Raw genomic sequence first — 12,758 nt, forward strand, 5'->3', positions numbered from 1 at the left:
CTGAATAACTCCAACTTTGCCATCACCGTCTCTCAGTTCACAGTCCTGACTTCACTTAATCTCTACAGATTTCCCACTTATTCTGGGTTTTGTTTTTAACTGAAATCTTTGGCAACCTGTTAAACTGTTCCTAACATCTAAAAACCTTTGTGAGGTTTTTTTTTTACTGTAGCATTAAAACTTTCTTAAGAAATGGAATACTGTCCATCTAAAACTTATTCAACTTTAGCTGGGAAAAGAACTAAAATTATTAAAACTGGTTAAAGTCTACCTTTTAACACTTAGCCAACCCAGCATAAAAGAGAAACATGATGATGTATGTGATGGTATTATCTCATCTTTCTCACCATCTTAAAAATGTAATACCTCAGAAAAGGAACATCAATCAGACTTCACTGTGGACAATTTCTGCTGTTATTTAAAAGGCTCGTGTCTCATCTCCAGCATAATATTTAAAAGGCACTCATTGCTCTGGCTGGGTGCTCAGACGGTTGGAGCATAGTCCCGTACACCAAAAGGTTGCGGGTTCGATCCCGTCTTTGATTCCTGGTCAGGGGAGTTCAGGAGGCTCACATCAATGTAGTTTTTTTTCTCTCTCCCCCTTCCTCTCTCCTTTAAAAATCAATGAAAACATATCCTCAGGTGAGGATTAAAATAAAATAAAAGGCACTCAATTATTGTTTTAGTTTGATTCATGTTTGCAAATGGCATCTCAGTTATTTCAAACATTAAACACTGCAAACTAATGATCCCTTCCCAGGATTAGGATTTTAAGTTAATCATGTAAGTTCTTTTTATATGAAAATAGCAAGCAACAGAAAGATCAAGAAGGTACAAAGGAAAGAAAAAAATAACCTTCATTTGGGATGCACGGAGAGGAGCCAACAATAATCATACTTCAAATTCCTTGCCTATGTGCATGCAAGTACTTTTTTAAAGGTAGAGTCCATATACTTTATTAAAGGGACTCTAAAAAGGTTAATGTTATATATTGTTTTAAGGTATTTAATTTTGAGGGGGAAAAAAGATTTTTAATTTTGGCCTGGCTGGCATGACTCAGTGGTTGAGGTTCAGTTCCCGATTAGGGCACGTGCCCTGGTTACAGGCTTGATCCCCAGGGTGGGGCATGCATGAGGCAGCTGATCAGTGATTCTCTATCATCATTGATGTTTCTATCTCTCTCGTCCCTTCCTTCCTCTCTGAAATCAATAAAAATGTATTTTAAAAAATTATATCTATTAAGATATTTAATTCTGAACATAAACATCCAAGGGAAGTACATTTTTGAAATTACATTTATTGTTTTATTATACATATTGTATTCTATTAGAACTGAGAAAAGGGGTGGCCCCACTCCAGTAACAAACTTGCCATCTTTTACAAAATTTAGTTAGAACTGACAGTGTTATGGTTAGCATTTAATTCCTGAGATTTTGAACATTATTGTTTTCTGTGAATTTACAACAAATGCTCACACTAATTTTAAATTACAGTATGTCTGGAAAAAAATGAAAATAGAATTAATATGTTAGCAAGGAAAACAATCATCCAAATGTGTATATTAACTTAGGCATGAAATTCAAGCCCTGTTAACTCAGCACTTTAATAACATTTAAATATACGTAATCTTTTCAGAGATTTTATTTCAACTATGTGAACTTACTATAATTTATCCAGACTGTAGTGGCATTATTTTGACTAAAGGCAAAATAATAACCTATCACTTTCTTCTGTACCCATACAGTCAGCATGTGAATTCTATTTAGGATGGATAAACAACTGACATGTGGGGATAATGCACAAAGACACCTGATTCTCTTGTAATTACATTTTCTATCCCTTTTAAATGAGATGATTTTAGGGAAGTTAGAGGAAAAAAAACCAGAAAAGCAATACTTTGCTATGAAATGGTGACTAATTTGATAGAATCCAATGCAAGATCATTCATATAAACATTTACAACAATGAAAATATAAATTATTAATTATGCAGCATGCTTTAGGGCCACTTCTACAGTTAGAATGAATTACAAATATTAAATGCCTTTAGTCCATTCTCTGTCGATAATTCGGTAAGTCACGTTTACACAGTTAAAAAATATATATTTCCTACCTATTCATTTCTTCTGACTTTTAACAGTGAAAGCATTTATCTTGGGCTGGGAAAACAACCCTGACTGTAACCGTGAATAGAGGGGGTATTGTACACCTGTTCCAAAAGCTGGAAATCAAACAACAATGTTAGAATTACTTACAGGATTTACCTGAAGAAATGCTTCATAGGCAAGTGCAATGGAAAATCAAACATTTCCCAAAATGACGTATTACATGTAAAGTTTTAAACTTCCTTGTTTTCATTGTAAATGTATGAGTTTTATATTAAAAGATTATAGGCCGTGATTAATAACCATTTAACTATTAACTGACATAAAGCTTTACAAAAATAAATCTAGTAGCTTGCTGGGAGCTAAATCTACTCAAAATCTTTCTGTACTTTTTAAAGCAGTAAATGATTTATTAGAAACTTTATTATCACAGTGGTACAGTGCTTAATCTGATGTCTTATATTATACTTGGTTTAAAGAAAAAGTCTGCCCAAGCCATCACCAAGATTTCAGTTCAACCTAATGAAGAAGAAACCTGAGTTTGGATGTAAAATAAGCATTCATTCATTTTTCTCAGGTATCATACATGTGCCTTCAACCCAAAGTGAAGCTTTAAGCAGAACTCTATGGCTTTATCTGAATTTTCTTTCATCCTGTGTATGAAGTAAGTCTTAAATTTAAAGCGGCTGTTAGAGGTTAAATGTTCTCAAAGCAATGTAAACTAGTATAAAATGTCTCACCAAGACATCAGTAGCTCTTGTGAATCCCATGAAATTAACAATGAAATCGGTTTATATTGTACATAAAGGGTACATAACACTGCCTCGTCTCCAGTATCAAATCCATCTTCATACAGTCCTTTATAATATTGGTATGTATGCTTCATAAATTTCAGGCTCAATTCCTTTTGTTTAAACATGTATTTACTGGCTGTACATAGCATATGCATTGAATTTCCAATGACTGGACAAATATGGATCAAAGACCTATGCAAATACAAATTCTAAACATTCATGTAGATTACAAGAGATCTGAGGTGGCAGTTTAGGAATCTGGATTGGCCCTTAGATAACTCCACTTCCTAGGCACATCTGGCCTAAAGTCCAGGCAAAAATCCAACTTTAAAATCTCATTCTCAACCTTTGAAAAGTTGACCCTTTGGAAGAAGAATGGACTTCTCTTTAGAACACTGCCTTAAAGAGTCCCAACATATTTCCCAGAGATGTGGCCCAGGAAGCACTTCGTTAGCTTACTAACATCCGTCAGTGGCAATCGTAATGACATTCCGATGCTGTCACGGGCACCGCATACCATCAGACTCATTTGACAACACGATCTGCAGGCACCGTGCTGTCAGACAGGTCTCCATTGCTTGTTTTAGTCTCTTCTGGAAGCATAAGTGAAAATAACGGACATATTTATGTTCATGAAAAATTGAATTAAGTAAATAAAAATTGAGAAGAACTGTACTGCTAAATTTCAAATTAAGAAATGTTGGATCTATCAAATATTTCTCTAATATCACAAATTATATCTAGATTACCTTAATTTTAAAAAAAAGCTAAATATTGCAATTTTCATGTTTTGACTGCTTCTTAAAGGGAGTATAGATTTGTGAGAGACCAGAACAGCATCGGGGGTTGACAATGCATGTATGAACTGCTATTACAGTGTAGGCTATTACAGAAACATGGCTGCAAATTCATTATAATACTGTCCAGACTGGGTAACTTTTTATTTGTAGTTATAATTTACTTTTAAAATCAATTATTTATTATGATTGTGATAAAATGAATTCCTGGTTTTCTGTGTAAAATGTCACATACACATATTTCTTTAACAACGAAAAACTATGTGACTAACGTATTCAGCAACTCTGACTTCATCCCTGAGCAACTTTTAACTGAAATAGAATAATCTAGACACATGAGTGATGTACTTCAACCAGAAAGAACCCAGAGTTCCTTAAGTCCAGAGCAGGGTGTTCCACGGAGACTAAAAGGTTTATTTGTTTTGTGTTAATGCTTTAGGCCTTAAAGTATATTAAGAACTGGAGACAAGGTTCTGGCATCATACAAAGCCAACTAAATTCTTCCAAATGGCTTTGTTAAACATTATCTTAGAACCAAAATGTAACATATACATATTTTCATTTAATAAATACTGACTATCTTCCAGGTAACAGCCTGAAATGATTTTTCAAAAACAATTATTTACTCAGTCTAGATTCCAAAAATGCCTGTGTATGCTCCTTACCAATAAATATTATTTAACTTATGGGACTAAGACTGTTGATAAAGTGGTCTATCCAATTATCACCTCTATTCAATATGAAAAAAAATTGTAAAATTTGACAAAATAAGATTAATAAAAACATCGTATTTTATGAAATATAAGTTTTATTAAATACAAATAAAAAGTAAAAGAGAGCAAACATGAAAACTTTCAACTCAGTTACTTACTATACCTAATTTTGAGCTTCCAAGTGAAAAGGAAAACCTAAATTATGTAATTTCCATGAAAAAAAAAAGGAAACATCCATTCCTCAGGGAAGACAACTGTTCCTAAATTTCAAATCTGAGAGAAATGTCTCATGGTGGTTGGGGGAATGGTGTCCTTAAGTATGAAACACTGAGCAATGTTCTTAAACATTAAAATATACAGATTGAGAAAAGAAAAAAAAATGGATATGAACAACAAGGGGTTGAGGGGAGGTGAAGGAACGTATGGGGGGATAAATGGTGATGAAAGGAGATTTGACTTGGGGTGGTGAACACACAAGACAGTGTATAAATCATGTGTTGTGGAATTGTACATGAAACCTCTATTATGTGTTAACCAGTATCACCCCAATAAGTTCAATAAAAAGGAAAAAAAAACCATTAAAATATATAAATACTTTCCCATTGTCCTGCATAGAATACAATGGACAGAATCCTTTCCTAAATGACTCGAGCTCATTGCTATGACTATCGGTGATTATGGCTGTATTATCGGTGATTATGGCTCTCCAAGGCTGGCTATGGAGAGCAGGAAGAAGTGCCTGTGTCACTAAATGGCCCCTGCCACTTTAGACCTTCTTAATCACCACCTCATTCAATGTCTAGTTACCAGTAACTCTGACTTAGCAACGTTTAGTGTTTCCCCTCCAAATTGTTCCTTCTCACTGATACAGGGTGAGGGGTGAAAGACAAACAATAAGCTTGTTAATTTTATTTAAATTAAGAGATGAATAAAACTGAATATTGAGTTACTCCAGAATGAAATAAATTACTATGGCACTTTCTTTTCAGTTTCACAAATGACCTATGGAGGTTTTATTTTTTAAAAAGACATTTCTAGTCTGTGTTATTTTTCAAAAGGTAAAAGGAGCTGGAAGTCTGACCAGATAAAATGGGGGATTAGTGTCTACTATTAAGGAAAGATTTGTTGGTTTTTCCCAAATTTAAGCCACTCACTGACCTTCCTTCTCTTTCTTTTCTTGGTTTTCTTCAGCTGCAGTCTTGTCAGCTCTGAAGAAAATTCTTGCACTGCTCAGTGAGAAATAGAGCAACTCAAATTCCTAAGTAAATAAAAAGAATTTAAAATGAAAGCTGAAAATGCTTATTATAAGCAAAATATCCAAATCACATTTAATGTCTTTTTTATTATTTCTAAAAAGCTCCAGTAAAAATCATAAACAAGAAACTGAACTAAATAACCAATCCACTTTTAAGATCTGAGTCAAATTGCTTCCAAATACCATTCATTTTAAAATATATTCTAATTACCTCTATTCATCTCACTTATTAAAATGGAGGTTTTCATATGACTTATGTTTTTTCAGATATCAAAACATCAAAGCAGATTTAACTATTACTCTTGTCTAACCTGTAGGTAGACATCCAGTCGCTTCTGGGTAAGATTCATGGTTTGCAGTAGTTTTTCATCTTGACAAGCTGCCTGCACATTCTGTTGTTTAGCAACTGCTCTTATCTCCTTCAGGTACTTCTCTCTAACAGACTGGAACCAGTGAAGTGAGTCAAATTCCCGGTACTGATCCAAAAGCTTTAGAATGTAAGCCACACCTGCAGCCATGAGCAAAACCAAAGCAAAATACAATGAGTATAGAAGTTGTGTTGACTCTACCAATAACTACTGCTAACATTAAGCTAACCATTTTGAATTAATTCTCTTTTAAATTACATTTTACAGCATAAGTAAGTAATTCTAGAAATGTGGCTTAATTCCTCCTAAAAAAAATGTGCAAGTATAAAAAATGAAAAGCAGGTCAAGCAAGAAGGAAAAAAAAAGGGACATGGCCATGAAAATCACCTGAAAACAACATATGGCTGTAAGGATGGGAAAGTTCCACTGCTAACTAGACAATGGAGGAAGCTACTGGGAAACCAGGAAAACTAAACACAAGATGCTGAAACTGTAAATAAAGCCTAACTTAGTCGAACTATACTAAGTGGTTAGCAATACTAAGGGAACATGAATGATAGTTACAAATTACGAAAAACAAGTATGAAGCAGATGACCCAGCTAAAAAAAATAAACCGTAAATACTGCTCGTGAAAAACAAATTTACAAAGAGAACACAGATCTGTTCTCAAGCAAATCTCTCTAAAAATCCAGCATACGTGAACATAAAACAACGGGAAGACAATTCCATTAAACTTACCCATGGCAAAGCCATCATCAGTAAAAGCAGCTCCAATTTTATTTTTTTTATTCAATTTCTCCTTGCAACTAATGGAATGCTCTACGAAGTTGAGGGTCTAAAAAGATACAACAACATATTAGAAAACAACTGTGCTAAATATCTTCAGAACTTAATTACTAAAACAGAGATTTCAAAAGGTATAAATAGGGTCTCTTATGGGTTCCTGTCCTTTTGATTTGAAACATTTGCCTCAAAGAGCCTCTTGGAGAGGTCACAATCTGTGCAAGTATTTCTCTCAGTAGCTCTTTTTTCTAAGTTCTTTAACCAAGAGCCCTCCCCTTCAATCACTGCTTCCCAAGCACACTGCCTTTAATATCATGCAGGTTTCACACAATAGAACTAGGAGGCTTGAGAGGTTCGGTAACTGGCTATACTCGAAGTGAAAGTTGGGTTCAGAAAACTAGGTCTGCCTTACTTCAAAGCAGCTCTCATAAGCACGGCAGTTCTTTCTCCTGCCCACCCAATTCATTCCAAAATACCATTATCATATTCTTGGGTAAAAACGAGTAGTAGTCATTTGGGTAAATGAATGCCCCAAAGAGCACTTCCCTAAAATTCAGCTCTAATACCTCTCTAATCTTATCATTTATTCAACACAGATTTGCTGATGCTTACTATATTAGGTAATTACGATTACAAAAAGAATACCATCAAAAAGTTCACGCTCTATAGCAGCGCTCTCAGCAATGTCAGACATGCTATATATCTTGCAGTGCCCAATACAGTGAGCCCCTAGCTCGTGGAACCAATGAGAACTTGAAATATAACTAGTAAAACTGAGGAAGTGGATTTTTTATGAAATTTGAATTAATTAGTTTAAGCAGCCACTTATGTCTACCTACATACGGTAGCACAGCTCTAAAAGGATAAAGAGAGAACTGTTTAAAATTATGATACAGTGTGATAAGTACTATAATAGCTTAGGCTGGAAACAAAGAATCAAGTTTCACTTTTAGTATTGCTTATAAAACTTACTTGGCAATTAGCTACATATTTGCAAAACCTTTATCTACTGTTATTTTAGCAATCTCATTTATGTTAGTCTTTTTTCTGGGATGGATCATAGACTCAAGCACAGGAAGTGTCCTATACTTCTTTGTAGTGCTCTTAATCCACCTGGTTTTCTCCATCACTAACTAAATTCTGACAGCTGCCCTCAAAACGCCACTCTTCCCCAGACTCTCAATGATTCCCCGATACTGTTTACTACGGCTTGAGTATACTGCCTTCAAATTTTAAAAAATAATGGCTTCAACTCATCCTAAGGTAATTTACACTGTTATCAAAGTATAACTAAGACAGGCTCCTCCAGTTTGATACTAAAGTTGGAAAGATAACACTTAGCAGGTAAATATGGACATTTTTGCCATATGATAATTATTGTGATAGAACATTAATGATAAATGTATAAAAAACAGAAAATTCATGAAGAAAAAAGCTGCCAATAAACCATGAGCTACTTTCAATGGCTATAACATGCAAGAAGATATGTATAATTCAGGCAGCAATATAAAAGTCATTACTCTTAAAGTTAACCAAAGCTACTAGTACATCTGATTAGTGATATTTAGATTTCAGATCTATCCATTTTTAAAAGCAGCTTTATATAAAAATTTTTAGGGAAAAATTAACTCTTACCACTAATATATACTTCTCTAATTTCTTAACTCCATTTTCCCCACTGTAACAATTGCTTTTATAATGCAATTTTGGGTAACTTGAGCTATTTTAGATGGAAACTATAGAATTAGAACAGAGCACACTATATACCACCGGTAGTCCATGAGGTTCAAAAGGTTGGCAACTGCTGCTTTCTATACTAATAAAAGGATAATATGCTAATTAGACTGGACATCTTCCAGACATCCTTCCAGACAAAGCCACAGGGGCGGGGGCCAAGGCAGAGGCAGTTAGGGGTGATCAGGCCAGCAGGGGAGCAGTTAGGGGCGATCAGGCAGGCGAGCGGTTAGGAGCCTGTGGTCCTGGATTGTGAGAGGGTGCAGGCTGGGCTGAGGGACCCCCTGCCCCCCAGTCCCTGTGCATGAATTTCATGCACCAGGCCTCTAGTAAACTATAAGGAAGCACTAAAAATTTAGTTTAGATGTTAGTATTTACTACTGAATAATGAGAAGTTGTCCTCTAACACAATGCTTTTAAGAGATGTGGTAGAGCCCAGCCATTGTGGCTCAGCAGTTGAGCGTGGACCCATGAACCAGGAGGTCCTGGTTTGAATCCCAGTCAGGGCACATGCCCGGTTTCAGGCTTGAACCCCAGTAGGGGACATGCAGGAAGCAGCTGATCAATGATTCTCTCTCATCATTGATGTTTCTATCCCTCTCCCCCTCTCCCTTCCTCTAAAATCAATTTTTAAAATTTTTTTTAAAGAGATGTGTTAGAAATAACTTCATGCTGTAACATGATGTAATTAAAGTTAGTCAACATTAATCACTTAAAATGCTTATGTGATATAATTCAGCCCCAAAATGATATATATGTAATGGTATACACTCAAGTAATTTAAATCACACGAGGTTTCTCTAGCAGTTATCTATATATATATATAAAAGCCTAAGCGACCAGCCGACCAGTAGCTATGATGTGCACTGACCACCAGGGGGCAGACACTCAACGCAGGAGCTGTTGAGCTGTGGTGACTTGGCAGCTGCGGTTCTAGGGTGACGCACCCAAAACCAGAGAGGAGGGAGCCCGATTCCGGGGTGCATCACCCAAGAACCACCTTCTCACAATCCGGGACCCCTCAGGGGATGTCGGAGAGCCAGTTTTGGCCCAATCCCCACAGGCCAGGCCGAGGGACCCCACCGGTGCACAAATTCGTGGGCCTGTAGTTAACAAATAAGAATCTATTTTAACTATAAATAAATCTCATTCTGCATAGCTAGTAAGTAAAAATTCTAGGCCATATTCACGGAAATCACATTTAGTTTTATCTACAACCAGAAAGGCAGTAGTAATACAGTCTGTATGCATTCTCTGCTGCAAAAAAATTAGATCTACTTATTAATACTTTTAAAAATTCATTTTAAATACTAAAAATACTCACCAGGGGGGGGACAATAATATAGAAATTTCGGAGATGTATATTCTTTGGCCTTCGAAATTCTGGTGCAAAAACATCTACAAGCATTTTGAAATACTCTGTGCCTTCAGCAGAATTTCGTGTGTGATCACTGAGGACTGAATCCAAATGCCTAAAATGCAAAAAATTACTTGGTTCCTTTCTCAAAAAAAGGTGTGACTTTTTAAATCCATCTCTCATCAACTTAAATAAGAGCATGCAAAAGTACAAAATATTATAAGACATTTCTAAGTAAATTTTCTTAAGAGTTCAGAATGAATTCATTTTCTGACAGAAGCTGATCAGTATTATTTAAACTTAGTCCCGAAAATAGGATATGTAGGGCATCTTGAAGTTAAAATATTTTGAGTTTTGTATTTCTTCTTCCGACAAGGAGCCCTGTAGAACTCCATTTCATTTAAATAGAATGCTCTTCATCTTAAATCCTTTCACGAAAGCTTCTCTACAATTCCTTACCTCAACTGAAATCTTGTTCTTTTTCAAGAACTTAGAATCCTATTCAACCTTCAGAAACATCAGCTGCGTTTTCTCCTCATCCTTCATGTATAGCTACTTTCACATTATATACCATTTTCAAATTAGAAGGTAGAAATCTCTGAGACTCACATAATCCAACTATATCCAACTACCTGACTACTTCCTCCTGTAGGCAGGCATCTTTACTAACCTTTTAACCACTACCCTACATTAATTTATCTTGGACTCTGAAACCTACTCTAGTTCCCCTCATGATTCTGGAAGGTTCGCTCCCCATTCAGATCAATGACTCATCATTATAACCCCAGAGTACTTAACTTCACCTGCCATGAACTTTCTTTCACTTGATGTTAGTCATCCATTCCTTTGCACAGATCTGGACATCTTAAAAGCCAATATCCCACTCTGCCCTCAATGAACTGCTTCAAAATATTTTTTAAAGGTCATCAATTTTTAAAAGAATAACATCACTTAATAAGAGGTAAAATGGTCTGATTTTCTTCTTTGATATACAAGCCACAAACTTTTTTAATCATTTTAGGGCATGTGATTTCAAATATCTTATTATCTGCTCTTGGCTTCTTTAATTTGGCAGAGAAGTAAGCTATCTAGCAGGATATTTCAGAGCAAATTTTCTGTATGTGTTGGGACCTTATTCTCATAAAAATGTACACATGCACTTTCCAGCATATTTTCTATTTTTACTTTAAAAAAGTTAAGCCTATCAAAAAGTTAAAATATAGTATAATGGGCACCTGTATACCTTTCACTAGTTCACCATTTAATATTTTGTTAATATTTGTTTTCTTTTATCATGAAATATTTAGAAGTTGCAGACTTCATGTCACTTAGCCTATAAACACTTTCATATGAATCTATTAAGAAATAAGATAGTTCCCTACAAAGGCATAATACATTATTATACCCAAAAATAAAATAAAGTAATATATAATACATGTTCAAATTTCCCCAATTTTCCTCAAATGTTCTTCTTTTATCACTATTTTTTTTCCTTATCTACGATATAATTAAAGATCATCCACTGCATTTGGTCATCAGGCCTCTTTAGTCTCCTGACCTAGAATAGTCTTCTAGTCTTTTTTGTCTTTCATTACATGTGATATTTTTTAAGAGTCAAGACTAGGTGTTTGGTAGAAGGCCCAACATACTGGATGTCTCCAATGGTTTCCTCATAATACATTCAGAATAAGCATTTCTGGCAAGAATACAACATAGGTACTTGCTATTATATTTGCAGCAAGATGCCACATAATGTCAGTATGTCCTGTTATTGGTGATGCTAAGTTTGATCATCACTTGATGAAGGTGAAATATAGCAATCTCTCCACTTTAAAGATACTTTTCCTCTTTGTTATTAATAAGCTATTCATGGGATAATTTTTTGATGAAATGCTCTATTCTCCAAAACTATTTTAGAATTCACTGATGATTTTTGTCTGCCTTCAAGTATTATAGTAGTGATTGCAAAACAATTTTTCTGCCTAAATTTCCTCATCCCTTCTTTGTTAGCATTCTTCTGTAAAAAGGAACTTTTCCTCCACCCCTCTAACCTTTATTATCACTATGACGCATGGTTTCTATTTTTTATTCAATGTATTAATGTATTTTATTCAATATATTACAATAGATTCCTATCATTATTTTTTCTGAAATTCAAATTGTCTCCACCTTGCCTTTTCATGCCTGACTCAATAAACTGTTATAATCTTATATAGTAAAAACCTAATATGCAAATCGAACAGCCAATCCATGATTCTCTCTCATCATTGATGTTTTTCTCTCTCCCCCTCTCCCTTCCTTTCTGAAATAAAGGATATATATATCCTATATAATAAAAGGCTAATATGCAAATTGACCAAGCAGTGGAACAACCCGTTGCTATGACATGCACTGACCACCAGGAGGCAGACACTCAATGCAGGAGCTACCCCCCTGGTGGTCAGTGCGCTCCCACAGGGGGAGCACTGCTCAGCCAGAAAACGGGCTCATGGCTGGCAAGTGCAGCGGCAGTGGTGGGACCCTCTCCTGCCTCCGTGGCAGTGCGACTGCCGGACACCCCCCGAGGGCTCCGGAGTGCGAGAGGGCGCAGGCCAGGCTGAGGGACCCCCCTGAGTGCACCAGGCCTCTAGTTATTAATAACAAAGCTTAGTTTTCTAAAGTATTTCTCAGTTCTGCATTCTTCTCTCAAGTTTTAAATTATGTTCCAAAATCACTACTGACTCAAGTCTATAGATATGCAAAGTCCAGTAAGATAGCCATTAGCTATTTATTTACTTTTAATATATTTTTATTGTGTTCAGAGAGGAAGGGAGAGGAAGAGATAGAAACACCAATGGTGAGAAAGAATCACT

The 12,758-nt window shown here is 35.5% G+C and overlaps 1 protein-coding gene across 1 annotated transcript in view; it reads right to left on the reverse strand.

Annotated features, from left to right (window-relative positions):
* Positions 1 to 1,277: 1,277 nt before the first annotated feature.
* KIAA1033 (KIAA1033 ortholog) overlaps positions 1,278 to 12,758 on the reverse strand; it is a 56,924-nt gene continuing 45,443 nt past the window's right edge. Inside the window, exons 27-31 of the mRNA XM_015567578.1 lie at positions 9,874 to 10,021; positions 6,771 to 6,867; positions 5,975 to 6,171; positions 5,567 to 5,666; positions 1,278 to 3,491 (exon numbers count right to left, since the gene is read on the reverse strand). Coding sequence (XP_015423064.1) covers positions 3,424 to 3,491; positions 5,567 to 5,666; positions 5,975 to 6,171; positions 6,771 to 6,867; positions 9,874 to 10,021 — 610 coding nt within the window. The 3' untranslated portion in view covers positions 1,278 to 3,423. The remainder of the gene's footprint in view (positions 3,492 to 5,566; positions 5,667 to 5,974; positions 6,172 to 6,770; positions 6,868 to 9,873; positions 10,022 to 12,758) is intronic.

Source organism: Myotis davidii, unplaced genomic scaffold (genome assembly GCF_000327345.1).
Source record: "Myotis davidii unplaced genomic scaffold, ASM32734v1 scaffold120, whole genome shotgun sequence".
NCBI lineage: Eukaryota > Metazoa > Chordata > Mammalia > Chiroptera > Vespertilionidae > Myotis > Myotis davidii.